Here is a 20,885-nt window from a genome sequence, read left to right on the forward strand (position 1 = left end):
TTATCATTAAAAAGCATAATCCTATATTTTTTAAAGAACCACCAAATAAGACGGGAGAAATTTTAGTAATCAAAATTAAATAACAAATTGAGAGTAGGAGACAAGCCTCGTCTATGTTAGACAAGTGCAATATGTCCAGTTTCTGTTTCATGTATATATGTTTGTTAGGAATGCTAAAAAAACAAGAAAAACATGTAATCTTTAAAAGTATGAGCTTGGGAAACTAATGCATCTACTATCGTTTTACCTTCCTGGAAAATATACAAATGCAGATGATCAGTTGTTGAATCTGCAAACAAAAAATGTGGTGAAATTTCCCAACTCGTGATGCTGGATTCATTAGGGAGTAAAAGCCATAGTCTGTATATAAATAAGAATGTCAAGCCAAGAGCTTTGCACGGATATTGGTTCCGGCTTCAATAAAGTCATTGAATGTCACCTGCAGAGAGCCACTAGTATTGTGAAATGTGAATGATGTCACCCACTGTACACAATCTCCAGGATTACCTTTACTCCTACCATCCTCATTCAAATTGAAGACGGCGGGAAAAGATTTGGTCCAACAAACACATTTGAAAGAACGAATGAAAGCCAACAGAAAACCAAGGGTTCGAGCAGCATTAATACAAGCACATCAGTGCTTCAAAAACAAGACTTCAGAGGCCATGTTAGTGTTGAGGAAGTGCTGAATCTGGAACTTGATTTGGCAAACTGATATAGCCAAAATGTAAGACTTTCATATAACTATTCCAGTTTGGGAATTATTAAGTACATGTTTTGGTACGACTGTGCCGTGGGTCAGGAATGAGGTGTAACAAGAATCATGTAAATTTAACTTTACAGAAATGGGTAGTTTTTGGCAACCATTATCCTTTATTGTTAGAACTTTATACAATATATATGTTGGAAGCCTATCAGCTGACATAGTAATATTTATCTTTCGGATATACAAGAATAAAATTTTTCTTGAATGAATATACAAATTTGCTATATACACACAGGAAATCAACTACGTTTTTTCTTCTTTCCAGCAAGAATTAGCTGAATCTGTAGCCTCCTGCTGAATGCCTCATTGAAAAGGAAACGAGTTTGAAAAGCAGATATTATCGGGAGCCATGCTAAGACAGCTACAGGAAAGAAAAGAAGTACGCCCATGCCAAAATCGTAAGCTCGGGCAAACACACGAGTGAAGTCCCACAAGCCAATACACTCCATCTTAGGCCTCAGAGTTTGTGAAACCTGACCAATAAACGAAGAAATTAAGAATAAAAACGCTACACGAAGAACAGAATTTGATAAAAACACGAACTTTTTTTCAGACTAACCAATATCAAGCCCCAACCAGTTGGCAGAAAAGCAAGGCAACAAATGATCAAATCTTTCATAGATAAATGGCATATGAACGAAAGTGTTACTATTGTTGCCACAACACCCAAGAAAAGGATGACTTTGAACAGCCGGAATGCCATGTGAAAATTGGCACTGAGATATTGCCTCCCCAAGTTCACGGCCTGCTCAATAATCACATAGATATGTTACTAGGCTTCTCTTTGAGTAATCAACATTTCAAGGGAACCACAGAATCTTGAATTTACCTTGAGTAGCAGAAAGATCACGACTATAACCACCCACGATAGCACATACACGATAAAATTCTTGTTATGTCCAGATATATCGAGGTGATATACCAAACCATATTGGTAAATGAAAAATCTCAGAGAGAGAAGTAATTCTATTAACAGGGAAGTGATCCCAGAGTGACGAAGGTGAGCTTGTTCTTCATTCCACCAAGAATGCCAGCTTTTATCTTGCTGGATTCCTATTCCACCCTGCTGTTTGATCCATTTATTCCAATCTGTCCAGTCGTCTACTATCTTCCCCCAGTCAAATCCAGAAGGATTAAACAAAAATGGTGCAAAGAGCCAAGTCATTGACATGAACCAGATTGCATATGTTATCAACACGTATGTCATGCTGCTCTCGTAGGACCGTCTAAACAAATCATAAACAATAAGAAGCAGCAAAAGCTCGAACCCTTTAACAAAGTGACTCCGTGAATATAATCTATAGTTTTCAGTAAAGCTGGAATGGAAAACCACCACTTTACGTCCAGTGGGTCTATACTTGGCTCCCCCATGAAGTATTGTTCGGCCATAGTAATGAGATTTTGTCCCATAAGAAAAGGTAAAGAAAACAGAAGCTAACTGCAGTTGCATGAGAACAAAATCTTTAATGGCGTTAAGGAATCCTCTCTCAAGTCCTATCTCTATAACCATTGGCAAACCTGTTAAGAGCCCAAGTTGTATAAATGATTGGGAGGCCAAAGCTGTTTCCAACGATCTGATGTTTCTCACTTTAGCCTCTACCAGAAGGGCTCTTTGAAGACCACTTAGTACCAGGTAAAGCTGTCCATAGAGAAACACATATACTGCAATCACGGATATCTGCAAAATTGGTAAAACTGTCGTAAGATAAATTATTCTGCCTAATTTACATCAAATGTAATTTGAGTGACTATTAGTCAATAAGTAATTATACCGTTAAAGAGAAAGAAGCACAGAAGATTTTGGAATTCAGACAAACTTACAAGGCTGTTAAAATAAAACCCAACAGTGGTGAAATAACAAGAAAGCATCCGAAAGAAGTCAAATCTACGTCCAAGGCGGTAAATATCACGACTAAGAGTTTGCTCACTGTTCCCGTTTGCCACTTTGGCTTCGAATTTTGAAATTTGGTTCAGTCCAACGTCACGGCCTTTCCCAACTTGAATATATTCATGATATGTAACATATCCCTTTCGCAGTGTAGTATTGAATCCTGCAATGCATTAACTCTAAGTTGCATTCGTAAATAACATAGAATTATTATAGAAAAACAACAAGGCAAATTACTCACAAGTACCTGCATATACATCCTCACTCAAATTAATTGTTTTTGATGCCTTGCTAATGCCACCTCTCGTCAAGTGAAATATTCTGTCAAATAAATCAGGATGTCCATAATGGAATCGAACCCTGCATTTATGTCAGGTACATATTTTAATGACAATGCAAAATTCAATCGTCGAGTTGTTTTGGACCCAAGACGCAAATTAAATTTTAGATATAAGCACATCAAATTAATTTGATTTATCTAATACCAAAGAAAGTGAGCATAATAATAAATAATACTTTATACTAATTTTGATTTGATTCCACTAGGCAACAAAGACTAGTTCAATACCTGAGCGGATTTGCTAGAATTCTTTGGCCAATTGTGACAAAGCTGGTTTCTTGGTAAGACATAAACCATGCCAAAGAAGAAACACTGCAATATAAAATAATATTAGATTAGTCGTGAAGGATTCTCCTCTGTATAGTATAATTAGGCAGAACCTGCAGTTTTCATTCAGATCACTGAAAAAAAATAGTTTCTTGTTCACTTCTTCCACAACTGTGACAGTTGTTTTAGAAATCCATTTTGAATATGGAACTAATTAATCTACTATCCTAATGAACGCATCTCAAAATGGAGCACTTAGATAATCTCATCAAGTATTGCAATTTTTCCGAGGAAGCCAAAGTTAAGTTTCAATGACTAACAAAAAAATGCAGTTCATGGAAATCATCAGAAGGTATCAATCTATTGCCTAGTTTCTGTACATAATGAGGCAACTATTATGTCAAGAATCCTAAGAGCTGACCTTCCGGTGAATATGTGCTCTCTCATGCCAAGAATTGTAGGCCTCCTTCCCTGAACTCCTTGAAATTCTTGCAATAGATTTCTCATTTTGAGAGATTCCTCAAGGTAATTATCCTGCCAGACAATCATGAGATATTCACATCATGAAACTTGGCCATGAAAAACTTGGAGGGAGAAAAATATAAAAACAAAAAAGGCAATACCTGATTCATATCAATTGCTTGCAGAGCTTCACCACGTGTGAAAATTATCGAATGATTTTGATTCTCGGGTTTTCCTTCTCCTATATTTGGTGATCCTGGAAGTTTTATGCGATAAATCTCCTGCAAGAAAAAATCAAGTATGTAACTCTGACTAGCAAAATTTCATTGTTATAATATAAAAGGATTTTGTTCATTGCATTCATGTACATCGATAGAAAGCATATGAAAATTGATATTTTGTCCACAACTTTGCGTTACTTGAAATCCATGGAAATACTGAAACCATTAAATCTCATGATATTTGTTGCAACCACAAAATGGCTTTTGACCTTTAGCAGATCAAGGTAAGTATTGAAAGAAACAATCAACAATAAAAATTCTGGAACGGAACTGTTATATCGAAATATGATGTATGAAAATATCTTCCCAGAAAAGAAATCCTGTACTAAATATCCCCTTATCCTAGTAATGCTAGTGACAAAACTCTCGGAACGATAACGAAATTCCTATCAACTTCCCTCTCGTCACATTTTATTCTTCTCCTTTCCTCCCATTCCACGTGTACTGTGGCTAACTATTGACCTCCTTGATTTGGGCCTTGATCCTTCTCTAGTTAGATCTTGTAAACTAGCCCTCCTTCCTCGGTTTTCTCAGCCCAATATACATGCCATAACGGTATTATTAATATCAGAGATTAATTTACACATTTCCAATCATTAACTAGCCATTGCAATGAAACTAATGCCGAATTCCATTAGCCAACACAAGTCAAAAACCATTGCTCATTTTTTGAGACATTTCACATCCCATAAATACCATATTATCACTCAGCTACTACTTCAAGTAATGAGCACGGGATAGCCCCGAAGATGGTGAAATTAGTTTAGAACTATAAGCATCTTCCTGTCTTGCAGAAAATTATAACAATAGTTAAAAATTGAGCAGCATTCTGAGCTAAACCAAATTTTCTTTGTGATAATTTTCTTCCATTTGCAGACATATCATGTTTGTAAACAGTGAACACAAACAAATATTTCATTTCCACGTCTTGAAATCATGCAAATGTTTTTTGCCTTTTCAAATGCACGTGCTTGTCACCATTAAGCTTCATTTCAAAAATTCTCTCATCAATATTATTTTTATGAACAGAGCAATATATCTCCTTTAGTTATTACCTGATCAAATCCATTGACAGCTTTGACTAATATAGAAGAATATACTTTCCGAGTTATACCACTCACAATCTCTTCTTTCTCTTCAACATACGCAACACGCAGAGCAGGATATCTATGAACAAAGGTGAATAATATATATTTTTTAAGAATATCAGCCAACTATATTTGTTATACACTGATAAATTTTGAACAGAACTCTTGACTTCAGAAACTACCTTATCATCAACTCAAGTATGTCTTGGGCCTGAGGGTCTCCACAGGATTTTTGGGATCCGTATATTTGACACGAAACAACATGGGTAAATTTCATGTCTGCTAAGGCATCAAGTTGTGCTGATAATGTATCGTTTTCCTTATCAATTGCGTCGTAACTTTGGAGAATGTCTGGTGAGCATGTCATAGAACATTAGTTGTTTCTTGCTCAAATTCTCGTTTCTAAAGAGCCTCAAACTGGATCATGATGCAATTTTACACTTGTTGAATAAATTAGTAGTTAATGAAACTTACCATCATCCTCGGTCATATCTAGAAAAGCTTGTAATTTGAGGGCCTTCCTGTAATACATCATTCCTCTAACTGTTTGAAATAAAAGAAAGAGTCAATTTTTACAAATTTTGGACACTCATATATACTTCACCAAAACAGATGTCGATTATGCTCTCATGACTTACCAGTCCTGCTCAGCGTTTGCCCTCGGAAAGAAGCCCAGTCTCTTAAATCTTCTTCATTGATTTCATCATTTACACTGTCTGATTTTTCATTGCCTATCCGTTCGAGAAAATTTTCCCATTCATCTGAGAGCAAATGGAAAAGAACGTGAGGAGACAGTCAAGAGGCTATTGTACCCAAAAATAATAATAATAATGCACTTGATAACCTGGATATATCCTTTGCATATAAAAGTTAATTGAAACCCCTTCCTTAGCTGAATGAAGCTCCTTCTTCGAGAACTTAACTTCTTCCATGAAGTGGGGTGTTAGAACACTGTAATTAAAGTGGATCAACAAGGTGATGCCAACACATTTTGTCGATTGGATAGTCGATATGCTATATGGGTAATGGGATGATGAATTTTTTACGTCAAACTAGCGGAGAAGCAATGGAAGTTAGATTTGAAAAAGAGTCGTACAAGTTTGAGATGATTAAATTATATCTCTTTACTTATTCAAAGTATTGCAGAAATGATGGGACTCATGTTAAATATACGATACCAGAGAATGATTAAAAAAAAGAAAGAAAGAAAGAGAAACCACCTGAATGACAACATACTGCGCACTTTTGGAGCTTTAGGCATTTTCATAAAGAGAGACGTTGCAAAAAAAGAAATCCGTCTACGAGCGTCCAAGTTTGAAGGTATATACATAGCTTTGTCTTTGACAGTAAGCAACAAATGAAAACGCTTAATCTGTCATAAAAAAGTGGGCGGATACATTCTTTAAATTCATTTGGTGTGTACTTGTACACTTGCTCTAGAGATGTAATGTGTAACACAAGATCAATATGAAACCAACACTTCATAAAACAAATTAGGAACCAAATAAAGGTACCTTTTCTATCAAAGGATCGGAATCTGGCAATGGGAAATGAATGGAATGACTCGATGCAAATAATTCTGGCTCCAAGTGGCTAAAAAATTCAGTTTCGTGTCCTTCTAGTTGCTGGTACGCGTGGAGCAGATCCACCGTTCTAATGCATAAATATTGAATGCAGTACTTAAATAAAATGAAGTAAAGAGATGGTAAATATTTTGAAAAAATCTCTGAACCTCATGCTTAACATTGACTGAACTACACCAACCTGGAACCATTTACCAACAAATCAACAGTTACAAGCTCAAAGATATCTTGAAGCACCTTCACAACTTTGTAATGATGATCTTCATTACCATCAACCTTAGTAAAAGTACACCATGTTAGTACTAACACCTAAATATAGAGGGTCGTGATATAACCCAAACTTTTATTTTGACAAATATATTGGAATTTGCTCATGAAAATTACCAGAAGCTCGACCAAGTCAATACATTTAGCATGTAAATCTGGTACTTTATTTACGTGTAAGTCCTCGAGGAGAGATGACTTTGCAATACTTTCCTCAATTTCATCGATTATACCTGATATTATTCTGAAAAGAGAATAAATTGATATATAAAATTTAGTAGAGGAACGAAGATGAGACTGTAACCTATGGGTTGTGAATTACAACAACAAAGCTGTAATTTCTTGCTCTTTTTTCTTGATAGGTTCCGTTTCTTTTAAATTATTATATCCAACTAATAAAAAAAATTGTCTACCTTCTCTCTAGGTCACCCACCACAAGGATATCCAATATGTACTTCAGTGATTCATAACATTCAATCACAACCAAGTACATGTGGTTATCCTTTCTAATCTTATTCAAGAGAGAGTCATATTTTCCCACAAAATCTCTGGCAATGCTAAGTGCTGTCGATAACTGCAATCAGAAGGAAGAGACACGTTAATATTCCAAGCATCAGTTTTGTCGCATGCAAAGGAGTTTGAACCTAAATGGTATACCTTATTAGCTAAGAGGAAAACAGGCCAATAGACCCGGCCTGAATATAACTCGGAAGACATGGGTATTGTCATTAAATCCATTTCCCTGTTCCGATCATCGAATATTAAATATTATTAAAACCATACACAAGAAATATTAATTAAAAAAGAATGATAATAGTAAGACATTGAAAGGCACAATCAACCTGTTGCTTATTAGATCCTCATCGCGAAAGCTACTTATAATTTGGTTCCATACAAGAACAAACTTTATAACTCCGCCTTTCTTGTTCTCTAAATCCTGAAACTAGCTTGGTTAAGAAAGCAGCACTAAATTACATAAAACAAAAAGTTCATTTTGTACTACAATTTCTAGAAAAGAGACCTTCAGAAATCCAGGGTGGCAGAGCCAATCTGTGATCCATTCTTTATTGTCTTTTGTTTGCGGTGGCATAAGGCAGACATTGAATGCAGAAGACAAAGTGTCAAATTTACTTCGCAACATCCCTTGAGTACGAATCTGGTTGAAACAAATTTGTTAAGAAAAAGAGTATCTCTACTTCATGAAAGAGAAGATAGGGGTAAAGAAAAATGGCAGATAGCTTACTTCACCAAGATGGTGCAGAATTCCATAGACTCCACCAAAAACAGCACAGTAGACAGAATACCATATTTGTGCATCCATGAAGTATACCTACATAAAAATGAAGGAAAATTCACTTGGAAATTGCATTGCATTGTGAATTGATTTCCGTTGGGGGAAGTATATTGCATCTTGACATGCTCCAACATTCTGGTATATCTTTAAGCACTTACAAGGATAATCGGAGACCAAATAGCTGCAATTGCGCAGGCGTTGCTCTTGACTGCATGATAAACCAATATCAGATGATGTTTAAAATGGCATTGCGATGTTTCAAGTTTATTGTCCAAATGATCTCAGTGGCTACCTTTAGGGAAAAGCTCGTGCCAGTCATAGTTTTTAATCCCAATTCTCATGATCTGTCTTGTTGGTGATATTAGTGGCTTGATCTGCATATTTCAAATTCACAAATTTACCAGTGCCTTCATGAGCTTTCTTAACATACATTAGAACATAGCCGACTTCCCATAACAAAACTTCAGTAACCAATTGTTTCAACTTCCCATCAAAAGAGTTGAGTTCGTAATATATATTATTCATATCAAGGACGCTGTCACTTTGTTAGTCAATTTGCCACAGTACCATTTTAAAGTTTCTAACAAAAGAGGTACTTAGTTCTTCCATTCGAATATTTTCTTGCAAAACACTTGTCTTGTAAGTTTGATTTCACAACTCTGCAATTGACATGAAGCATAATAGTGAAGTTTGATTCAACATAGGCACAAATTAAACGACTGTGTTTTTTTCCTGTTCAGATTGATGTGGATACCAAATAGAAGTGTAAAACTACTCACCTCAAATGTATAGCTGAACGAAAATTTGCTTAGCAACAAAAGCATCCAAAACAATGTGTACCTGAAGCAACACCGTAACTTATCCCTGTCAGAAAAGGCATCATAGAAAAGCCAAATAGACAAAAATTGGAGAAAACAAATAGAGCAGAGATTTTGGAAATACTTCAGGAGGGATACTTGGCTCTCCTGCATTCCTCTTCCAATATATAACCTAGGCTACAAATTCAGAGTGTTTGCAAAATGTGAGTGAAGACAAGTGAACAAAAGTAAGAATCACGTGATAGTATTTATATTAGCAAACTGAAATAAAAAATGGAAGCAACGATTGAAATACTACTAATAAAATATTTTAAAGAAAATTTGACCAAGGAAAACTTTAAACATGTGTATTTCTTGATGACGAGTTCTATCCCATATAATACAACATGAAAAATAAATTATTAAAAGAAAATAAATTTCAAAACTTGCTCTCTATTTTATGCATGTACATTTAATCTATCTAGTTTTCAAAAGCGGGATCCGAAGCGGAAGCATTTGTATTTGGCAATAGATCATTATGAGTAATTATCGAACATTGCAACAAAAGTTTCAAGTTCCCTGGAAACGAAGAAACAATACTCTAAACTCTCACCCGTGTCCACCAAGACAGCAGAGTACACATTTGCGTATTGGATGTCTCGATATATCTTCCAACCGCAGGGACAAGAAAAAGAACCATATTGACTGCATTACTGGTCAAGTAAAAAGCAACTGCTATCATGTAGGAAGAATAGCACCACTCTCCCAGCCAGCTTCCATTCCGTGTAGAGTAGCAGGTGTATTTTCCTCTAGATTTAGCATAAAATATTGGAAGAATGATTGTCCACATTACTGCCATTACCATCTTCAGCACGTCTTTTCTGCGATGAGCAATGTCCATAGTTCTTCTAGTTTTCCATGTGAAAACGATGTCTAAAATAGCTGCAAAATCAGGAATCCTTTTCAAATCTGGAATTCTGTAGTTTTTTGCTTGAATAAGTGTGTAAGAAAAGAAATCAGAAGTTCAAGTATCACTGCAAATAATGTGTCTCCTAGACAAACATAAAATATTGATGTGCACCTTGGATGAGCTTAAGAACTGCTGATGTAATGAATATGCTCATAACGTCCTCCAGTATTGCCGCATCAAATACTTGTATAGGAGATTCCAAATCATGACAAGCCATAATTATCATTGCCTAAACAAATTAAAAAAAGTAAAGGTTTGATTCTGCATATTTTACTAAAAGAGCATAAATAGTGGAGCCACAAGAATATACCTGGAGGGATAAAATAAGGAAGCTCCACATTCTATCAAAGCTTCTGAAAATCTGCCAAAAAGAACGTATTTCTGCAAAATTTGTCTTCCCAAGCCACATTCGCTCCCGGATCTCATCTGCAATGGCTGGAGAATTGCCCTAACATAACATTGTATGGAAGCAGAAATTAATGAAAAATTTACATCTTTGGCTGCATATTGTTTGGCCCTGGTCGATTGATAAGCTACTCAGATGCATAACCACAAGAGGGGAGACGAGTAAAATTATGAGAAATACTTCCCAAAACTGAATTCTCAGATTCATTTTTAGCAATATAGGATGCAATCACTGACACTTCATGGACCACATAACAAAGAGTCAACATAGTAATTGGGATGTAATAATATGGAATGTGATTTGAGAAGGTAGCTTACTTCCATTTCATCATCTTCATTGTTCTCTCTTTGGGCTTCCTCACGAGTCTCATGGGGTGCTCGGGATTTCTTCGTCTTATCATTATTCGAAGAGTCTACATAAAAAAAATCATGGTCCAGGCGCATGGGCCAACCTATCCCAAAGCAATCTGGAGACCTTGATTTAAAAAGCAAGCACAGTAAAGCAACTTCTAATTGAGATAAAGTGACAACCCCAACCAAAGAGTTTCCTTAGGCTGCATCAGAAGTCCATTTCTTACCAGAAAAACTCATTTAGGTCATCATAGTTCCTCCATGTTGAATGATCGGTTGTTCCATTTCTGTTTTTCATAGCTTCCTGCAGTAAAGAGGACATAAAATTAGATAAATGAGCCAAAAATTTCGCTGACTGAAATGCTATCTAAGCTTCGAAGTACCTCATGTATAACCTCATATATGGGAGAGATTACATGGTTAAGAAAAGTTTCTGATCCTCCTCCATATGCTGGTGTGACTCTTTCTCCTGTTATCATACTCACTGCACCACTCAGCATTCCATGCAATTCACTTGCCATCTGAAAGAAACTAGTAATAAAAATACTTGCATGTCTGTTCACACTTGTAAATGTATACTAATTTTCAATATTTAAAATAGAAAACAGCTAAGTCACATGAACTTTTTTTTTGGTTCTATAATAATTTATTATCCGGAAAATGTGAGGGACATAGGAATCAATTAAAGTAACATTTTGAAGAAAGAGAACTAATGAATACAAATACATACATGTCTCATCACAGTGCTTCGATTGTTGTTTAAAACGTTGATCTGCTTAATCACCAAACTCTGCTACTTTACCAGGCATAGAGTACAACAAATACTTCTACTTTCCAATCCAATAGAGGTTCATGACTACAATTCAAGACATAGAGATAACTTCTGAAATTTGGCCCATCCAAAACAAATTCACAATCAGAAGCATGATCTCTGGTCGGATCCAAGAGGTGAGCACTGAGCCAGGGACGATTGAGGAAAGGAACAAGGCTATTCCTGCTCAGTTGGGTTGCCACATCAAGTTTATTTCCATATCCCTATGTTAGTTATCACTGGATCATCTATCAGGTAAAAGGTACACAACTGAATGATTCTTACAACATAAAAATGCACTCCACCAGGAAGAAGCGAGTACAAACCAAACCATACAAAGTATCAACCACTTACAGAATCTAAAGAGCTTGTAATGCAAAAATTAAGTATGACAAATGACAAGATTTTATTGGCCTTCAACTGCTTAAAGAAGTTAAAAACATAAGTTCTGCGTCTTTGGAAACTGTACTATATTAAAATTTCTTCTAACCACATTACTATAGCTTAGGTGAGGTCTTATCAAATATAAAATTGCATGTAACTCATTGTAACATACAACACTCGGTGAATCCCGCAGACGATCAACTTCTGTCCTTTGCTAATTTTTATTGAGGACCTAAATAAAAATGTTTTTTCCTAATCCCGCTCCAAGCAACTAACTACTCCAGTAGGAAGAGATGGTAAAAAAGGGCCACCTTAGCAGCATAAGCAAGTCAATACCAATCCAGTATCCCAGATTTATCAAGAAATAAAACTCTTAGAATCCCCAGAAACCAATTAGAGTACTGCATGTGTGTATGTATTTGATTGTTTATGCCTGTGGATTTCACAACCTTGGACAACCATTGAGAGGTTCAAACTTAATTTAATGATCACGCTTCAAGTGAAAGCGTACCTCAAACATTTATGGCCAAAGCTGAAATCTGTACAATAAGCTTTCAAAACTATGAAGTTTAAGGTGATGGCAAAAAGAAATCAACTTACGTGGTGGAATATGAAGCACAAGCATTCTGGCATGAATCTTAAGTTTGCTGCTTCTCCCCATATTAACAGGTAAAGTGCAATATATAAAAGTTTATACTGTTGTGATTCCTGTTTTAAATATGGCAACCTGTATAAGAAAATGAAATATACAGTAATGTCACCATAGATAAAATTTGACACACAAATTTTGTACGCTCTAGAGAAAGTTAGCAGAACAAGATCAAGAATGAGAACATTGAGGAATCTTCTGTAGTGCCTAGATAACATCTACCAAGCATAGTATTGTAAAAAATTTCCACAACTCAAAACCTTCATTTCAGTTCAAACAAAAATAGCAGATTTTGTACTCACCAAATGTTGCTTTTTCTGTTCAGAAACTTGCACCACTCTGTGTAATTTTTAAAGAATTTATTCATCAGTGCATCCAGAGCTTCATCAACTAACTATTAACAAAAATCTTTCTTCAGATACCAGAAAAAGGGAAACGAAAATATCTTCAGAATAAATGTTTGGTGAATAAGATTAGGCACACCTTTGATGATTGTTTATTACAATGCCGAACATGCGTGTTGGCAAGTAGGAGAATTAAATGTTCTCTTTGGTTGGCAACATTTCCCTTCTATTGAAAGTTGACAAACAAACCAGTTTAAGATATGGATAGAACAAAATATCTCGAGCAAGTTTGGACATGTATTCAAAATACAGAGAACTAGAAAAACGAAGAAACAAAGAAACAGAGAGGCACCTGAAATCCGAAGCAAAACTGAAGCCAATCAAACAAGTCGAGTCTGGCATCATCCAGGAAAGGCAAACCTCGAACATTACGGACAGCAGCCACTGCAGCTTTAATCTGTACACCTCTACAATTCATCAGAAGTCACTTCATCTACTATAATAGCTTTAAACATAATAACATTGAATAGTTATTGAAGAGCGCCAGACCTCAGGAAGTTGCATTATCGCATGTGGAATGCCTCCTTGGTCAAGAGGAAGAATGTTATGTGGCACATAGAATTCAGATCTTGCGTTTTCAGCCTCAGCAAGGGCCTATAGTGGAGTCAAATGCAGTGTTCATGTATTGTACATAATCAAGGATACTAAACCGAGCTAATGAGTTTCATAGCAATTATAAATAGAAAATTAAGAAGCATTAGCCTAAGAGGAAAAGGGAAAATGGGACTGAAAGGAAACCTGTGAACCTGCAGCTGAAGTGACCGTGTTTAATACTTCAAATAAAATCGACGCAATGGCACGTGCTCTGATCAACCTCTCTCTGGTAAGAGAAACAATAACATCGATAATTTATTCTAATAGATGAACAACAAGATATCTAGAAGAACCAGAACCATCACCTATTCTCCAAAGTATATTCTCCACCATGTTTGATGATATAGTCTTTATACTGTCTATATACACGTCTTAATTCACGTAAATCACTCTTTTCTTTCCTTTTCCTGATTGTAACTTCTTCATCCTGGGGAAACGAAGTTAAATAATGAAATAGATAATTAGGACATCTTTTTGGTGAACATTTTTTTTCCTAAGTGTGTTCTTGGTTCTGAGTTACAGAGTCGTGTACATAGCCAACCATGGAGTTTCGAAGATCATAAATAATGTGACTCTTCCAATTTTCGATAGCTAAAAGGACCATTTTTATGGACACCAATAGCTCTGTGTAGATCACTCATTTTTATTACATTCTGCACAAAACTGTTATATTACATAAGACTGTATTTTTTAAAACTTTAATTCACATGTCCATTGCATGTAAATGGTAATTAGTATATTCTTAAGCAATAGATCCTTAATTAACTACTTTTGGTCTCTAAAACATATCAAAAAAATTTCCAAGCATGCATTCCCTACATTACTTTTATTATAATTAGAAATAATATGACAAAATAAAAATAAAACACAAAACTAGAATGAAAAGTTTACTTCAATATAATGACTTTTGCGTAAAATTTTTGTACAATACAGTTATGGATCATGTCAAAAAATGTATAGACATGCATTGTGTGCGGAGGATTATTTGTAGTTTGAAAAAGATAACACCATAGCCTTATCGCCATCGAGAGTGATTCAACAGAGCTTCGGGCAATGCCAAAGGGACTTGCAGAACTTTACGAATATGTGTTTTAGAGCAAGTATCTAGCTCCTTTATTAATATTGAACAATTTTTTACTGATCACAAACAAAGTTAGCACAAGAATATTGAATTTAGAAAAATATGGTAAAGAGAGTTATATGGGAAAATTTGTAATGAGAGGTGCATTTTAGGTGAAGTGGCAGCAACGAAATTTCTTTCATTCTTGTCTCGTTAGGCTTCTGTTTACAGTTTACCTGTTCAAGCCGCTGAAGGAGAGAAGTTTTGAACTGTCGAACCCCTCGACCACTTGAATTTCTGTCCAAGTTATGTGCAACTTCAAAGGCATGAAATCGACCTGAGTGAAAAACTCGATCAATTTGTGTTAGTACACAAACCATTGGATACTTCCACACTTGTCTTTGAATCAACTAATAAAGAGAGATTAAAAACTCAATATCAGTTTCAAAACTCAAGAAAACAAATCAACAAACCCCCTCCCCTGTACAAACTTAATTTTGGCACCATAAACAATTATAGCAAATAAATAAGCCAAGGACGAGACTGCAAAAAGTTTTCGACTCGGCCATATTTCCATTCAAATAATTCAAGAATCAACACGTTGTAACTTATTGAGGTTGCACATTCTAATTTAGACTAGAGAATTCCCATCAGAATCCAACCTAGATGTAACGCCGCTTATCCTAAATCGGTTTGTATAAGATGTTTGAATTGACTTATATAAGGTGTTAAAATGAATCTTTACAGCAATTTGGGTTAACGAGTTTGTTACCACGCACAAACACGTAACGACTGCTATTGTGCTTGCTCGGGTTCAAGAAATGGATCGCAATAGAATGGTACCACAGATAGTCTCAAGCTGAGCTGTTTAGTTCTAAGCGCTATGCACAATAAAATGTTATGCATGTAGGAGTCACCTGACCTCTAAAACTAGAACAGAGTATTACATGAGTTGAACCTCATCTTGAACCTAAAGGAACGACCTTTAGAGTCCTGGCACATAATTTCACTTCCAAATCAGACTTGGAAAAGGCACATGGTAAATTTCAAATTTCAAAACATCTCAATTTAACCAAAGGTTAGCACTCCTTCAGCACATTTCACAAACTCGAAAAAACTTCTCACCGTTCAAGAAACTGAAAAGCTACTTCACAAATTCATATTATAGTTGAAACATGCACAAACTGCAATAAACGCCACTAAATGTGTAATCTTTTGAGCAAGCTATATCAAGACTCACATAAATAAGCAACACGGGGCTCTTCGACTTCAATCTGATTGGCCACACGAAGAAATTTCTGAATCTCCGAAACCAAAGTAACAGGCAGCTTCTCGCTATCAAAGGGCTCGGGCACATGCTCGCGGCCTAGAGTGAGCGATCTTATAAATGGCCTAGTACCAGCAGTATCATACACTCTTCTACTGCTGGTGCCTGCGGAATTTTGGTTTGGATCATTTGTGGGTTCTGCAAGAACAATTTCTGCCATTTTGTGGGATACCAAGAAAATCTTGGGAGTGAAGAACAACAGTGCTGAGATTGCATGGGCAAAGGGTATATATATTATTATGGGATCTTGAGTGTATATGCATTGTGTTTTTTGGGATTTATTACTTTTGCTTAATATTTTGTGGGTTTTGGCTTTTTGGAGTGCTTTTGGTTATGCGAGTAATCTTTTTTGTTTTTGTTGCTTTGTTTTAGCTTTTGTTGAAATCGCTGCGTGCTGAAGTTGGCTTGTGAGTAATTTAATGACTGGTTTTCAATATATTACAATATTTTAAACTAATAAAAAAAGTGACTTATAAACTCATGAAATTACACCACTTAGGCCATCTCTAACCACAAACATCATTTTGGTGCAAGTTCTGCACTAAAATAGTGTAATTTTTACACCAAACAATACATCCATCTCCAACCCATTTACATCAAATCTTACACCAAAAGGAATATTCTCGAAATATTCTCTTTATTTTACATATATTATTCTAATTTGCTATTTGTCACCCAATTTACATTTTTATTTTAATTATTTAGTATTTATTTAAATAAATATTAAATTTAATTAATAATTAAATATTTATTGATAAAATTAATGAATTATTATATTAAATATTTTTGTTCTAATATTTAATTTTTAAAACAATAAATTAAATATTAAATTATTTTTCAAGAAAATAAATTTTAATAATTAAAAATTAATAAAAAAATTAATAAAAAAAAAAAGTGGGCTGCGCCAAATTTGGTGCAGCCCATTTTCTGCGCTATATTTGGCGTAGGATTAGTGGGGGCGCTATTTTGGTGCTCAAAATAGCGCCCTCGTTGGACTTCAATTCTGCACTTGGTGCATCGTTGGAGATAGGGGTGTAAACGAACTGAACTTGTTCGTGAGCTTTACGAGCCCGCTCGATAAATATTTGATTTGTATTCGAACTTAACGAACTCGAGCCGAATTCGAACATGTTCGAACTTTTTTTCGAGCCGAGCTCGAGCCGAAATTATACTGTTCGATAGTTCGCGAATAGTTTGCGAACCTTAATATTTAATTAATATAATATAATTATATAATAAATATATATACATTTCGAACTTTTTTCGAACATTTCGAGCTTTTCGAACCATAATATCCGAATAGTTCACGAATAGGTTCGAATATTTCGAGCCGAACCCGAACTCGAACTTCATTTCGAGCCGAGCTCGAGCCAAAATATTTGAAACTATCGAACTTCGAATCGAGCTCGAACTCGAATATACTCTTATCGAGCCGAATTCGAGCCTTAAAATTTTACATTATTCGGCTCGATTCGGTTCGTTTGCACCCCTAGTTGGAGATGCTCTATAGACAATTTTTTTGGGATAGATACATCTTGGGTTTATAACTTAATATGAGACTTGCGGGAGGACCCACTAATTTTAACCAATCACGTATTGACACGCCACCCCAAGGGCACTGCCCTTGAGTTAGCATAGACTTTCCCGAGACTTGCTAGTTTTCGAATTGTAGTGATTTGAGATGTAATAGTACCAACTGAATTAATTTTTTTAGTAAATTTTAAATATGTTGTAATATTAATTGTAGCAAGGGTAATGCCGTCAGGCCTTTATTGGCCCAATCATGTGGGTCCCACATAAATCGTGTGGGATCCACATCATTTGGGCCAATAAAGACCTGACACGCTGTGTGCAACATGAACAAATCCGTACCGAAGTTGGATATAGGAGTATTTAAAAGTGATCAATTAAAATAAAGTAAAAAATTAAGGTTATGATTCGACATGTATTTATAAAAACGTTTTTATGAAAGTGTTTTTTAAAAACTTTTTATAAAATACTTTAATAGTTGTTTTAAGAATAAATATGTGTTTGGATAACTATTATATAAAAATATTTTTAACATTTCAAAAGCAATGTTGTTCATCTTTGTCTTCCACAGTTTCATTCTAAAAATACCTTTCAAGTGTTTTTTAAAAACTATACTTGAAGAACACTTTTAAAAAAACCTTTTTCAAAAATATTTTACAAAAATTTTATCCAAACACATTAAGTTTTTCATTTATAAAACACTAAAAACGTACGTTTTTAAAGTACATGTCCAAACGAAAATAAATAATTTAGTTTCCTCGTTAAAAATCAATTAGTTTAACAGTAATGGGACTATTGTTTTCATGAATTTACTTGTAAATAAATGACATTATTCAAGAATAGAAAATTTAGATATGAGATGTCTGAAAAATAAAAAATAATTAACTTTCTAACAATAGTAGGAGTTTGATTTTGGCGGGTTTTGTGAAGAACAATGTGGGTGTAGACTGTAGAACAGAAAAACAATAAAGAAAAAGACTTAAAGCCAAAAAGGAAAAACATTGGGCCAAGGCAACCAAGTTAAGGTATTGACCAATTTTATCTATTTATTTATTGTGTGTCGAAAGAATGAAACAATCAATTATTTAAAAAAAATTGTGATGAATTTATGATGATATTAAAGGTGAAAATATTATTTATAATTACAATTTGGTTAAAAGTAGTTTATGATATGATGGAAGTAAAATAAGTACAAATTATATACTTGATCGAATGAGTTTTTCCTGGGCAAGGATTTCACCAAAATTCTACGTAAATTTGTTTTTAAAAAAAATATCAGAGATATAAATCAGAGACTTTTTACTGATTTTTGTAAAGAACCATTTTTAAATTGCATGGCTGAGGTTTCATTTAGAATGTTTTCTTACAAAGTAATAGCATTGAATTCTTAAAAGCAATAGCCAGGCTGTGTAGTCACAGGGGTACCTCCAGATTGTTCAATTGGGAGAAATTAAAAGTTAACTGTGGATTTTATTTATTTATTTATTTATTTTTGACAAAGGATTTTATTTATTTTAAATTTCCCGATTCGAAACATATATCATTATTCCGAGGGAAAATTGCGTATATTACCCTTGTGAAATATCGGGTTTGCTGATAACCCCCCATGAAAGTTTTTTAAGCTAATAACCCCCTGTAATTCTAGATATGTATCATGCACACCCTTTTCAGCTAAAAATAACGAAAAAATGACGAAAATACCCCTACTTAAAAAAATGAAAATATTAATATAAAATTATTATATATAAGTTTCATAGTTATTTAACTGAAATTTGATTATTTTATTCAATTAAATATAAAATCATTAAAAAAATTAATTTAATCATTTTTTTAAGTAGGGGTATTTTCGTTATTTTTTAGCTGTAAAGGTTTGCTTGCTACATATCTAGAATTACAGGGGGTTATTAGCTTAAAAAACTTTCATAGGGGATTATCAGCAAACCCGAGAGTAATATATGCAATTTTTCCTTATTCCGACCCTCATATGAAATTCACTCGACGAGTAAGTGTACGTCCAAACGTCTATAAAATAAATAATTAAATATTGTACTTCAACCGTAGTAATTATCGACAGATCAATTTTGTGCGACTAATAAAAAGTTATGCGATCATCAACTTTAAAAGCTAGCTCCTCGCTTTTGTTCCGAGTAATAAATCAGCTTTTGGTTAATAAAAGAAAGAGCACCACGACACGTTTTGAAGGGCTGTAAAATTTGTTAGTGGGTGCTTGTGGGTCGATAACTTTATGTGCAAAAGTTGTTGAAAACTTGCATTATTGGGGGGCCTTTTTCGCCATAAAAAAGATTATAAAATGTACTGAAATATAGACCTCGTCAAAAGATATAGGTTTACAAAACTGGTTGCGTTCTCTTTTTCAGCAAACTCTGTTCCTTCCCCTCTAAGATTATAAAATCAAACAGAGTAATTTACGTTCAAGTACTTTGTATGTAGTAATTATGTGTTGCACATGACAAAAATGAGTTTTAAGAAATGGCTGGGCTTAAGTTGAGCTTCAATGAATGATGTATATTGATTCTATCATTCTTTTAACTCATTGAGTTAGAACAACAGTTTTATGTCGGATTAAGAAAAAAAAAAAGATGGTTGTAAATTTTTCATCATTTTGTTCTGACAATAATGACGAAAGGACTATGGGGTGTCCAAGGGCGGATTTATGTGAGGACTCGGGGGCCCGTGGGCCCCATGAAAATTTTAAATTTTTTTAATATTATTATTATATAAGAATATTTTTATAAAGTCCGTATATGTATTTTAATAACGACCTAGTATATCAGTTAGGTCTTTAGCTTAGATGGCATGCACTGCCTTCTTAGGCAATGGGCCTCGGTTCGACCTCCTCCCCCGCATTTCGTATGCTTTTAATTTTTAAATAATTTATTTGACTTGGACACATGCATTAATTTTGGGCAAATTGGAGTAAAATCCCTTTTCAAAAACTAAATTTGTGGTTCAGTACCTGTGTAAGAGTTTTTTTATTTAAACTCCCTGACACATCAAAAGTCTTATTTTCCACTTTCTAATCTAATATTTGACACATTTACTAATTTAATTACAAATTTCTTTTATCTTTTCCCCTTTATCGGTCTTCACCTCCATCTTCTTCACCATTTTTCTATGCCTTTTTCTATGCCATAGAAAAATCTCAACGCTTCTAATCTCCTCAATCCTGCCCTTCATGCTCTTTTAAGTTTCTCGTCTTCTTCGCCACTCATCTTGGCTCTACAGAAAAATTCATCCAAAAAATCGAAGAGAAGTTTCGATAGTATATCAGCGAAGATAAATTTGAGCGATGAATTTTCACCCTATTCTTTGGCAAGGTTCGATTTTTCAGTCAACATATTTGCCCTCG

The 20,885-nt window shown here is 34.7% G+C and overlaps 1 protein-coding gene across 6 annotated transcripts; it reads right to left on the bottom strand.

The window, feature by feature from the left end:
- Positions 1-855: 855 nt before the first annotated feature.
- LOC140893001 (putative callose synthase 8) lies at positions 856-16,291 on the bottom strand. 6 transcript variants are annotated; one of them, XM_073302069.1, is made up of 41 exons: positions 15,899-16,291; positions 14,895-14,995; positions 13,904-14,025; positions 13,743-13,824; positions 13,494-13,598; positions 13,297-13,401; positions 13,084-13,170; positions 12,903-12,994; positions 12,552-12,678; positions 11,173-11,277; positions 10,984-11,060; positions 10,724-10,880; positions 10,311-10,448; positions 10,112-10,229; positions 9,644-9,972; positions 9,176-9,228; positions 9,013-9,073; positions 8,526-8,607; positions 8,392-8,441; positions 8,183-8,269; positions 7,961-8,095; positions 7,782-7,876; positions 7,597-7,681; positions 7,353-7,513; positions 7,060-7,183; positions 6,857-6,951; positions 6,607-6,745; positions 6,313-6,464; positions 5,937-6,043; positions 5,731-5,853; positions 5,567-5,635; positions 5,275-5,443; positions 5,060-5,171; positions 3,885-4,004; positions 3,683-3,795; positions 3,223-3,306; positions 2,902-3,014; positions 2,588-2,817; positions 1,596-2,444; positions 1,326-1,511; positions 856-1,239 (listed from the first exon to the last, which is right to left on the bottom strand). In XM_073302069.1, exons 1-41 carry the CDS (start codon positions 16,143-16,145, stop codon positions 1,006-1,008), a joined length of 5,820 nt encoding a protein of 1,939 aa, XP_073158170.1. In that variant the 5' UTR covers positions 16,146-16,291; the 3' UTR covers positions 856-1,005. The 6 variants fall into 6 exon arrangements, with proteins under 6 accessions (XP_073158170.1, XP_073158169.1, XP_073158171.1 ...); XM_073302068.1 differs by having other exon boundaries at positions 11,140-11,277; XM_073302070.1 differs by having other exon boundaries at positions 11,140-11,277; positions 14,895-15,068; positions 15,899-16,288.
- Positions 16,292-20,885: the final 4,594 nt, after the last annotated feature.

Source organism: Henckelia pumila, chromosome 3 (assembly GCF_033568475.1).
Source record: "Henckelia pumila isolate YLH828 chromosome 3, ASM3356847v2, whole genome shotgun sequence".
NCBI lineage: Eukaryota > Viridiplantae > Streptophyta > Magnoliopsida > Lamiales > Gesneriaceae > Henckelia > Henckelia pumila.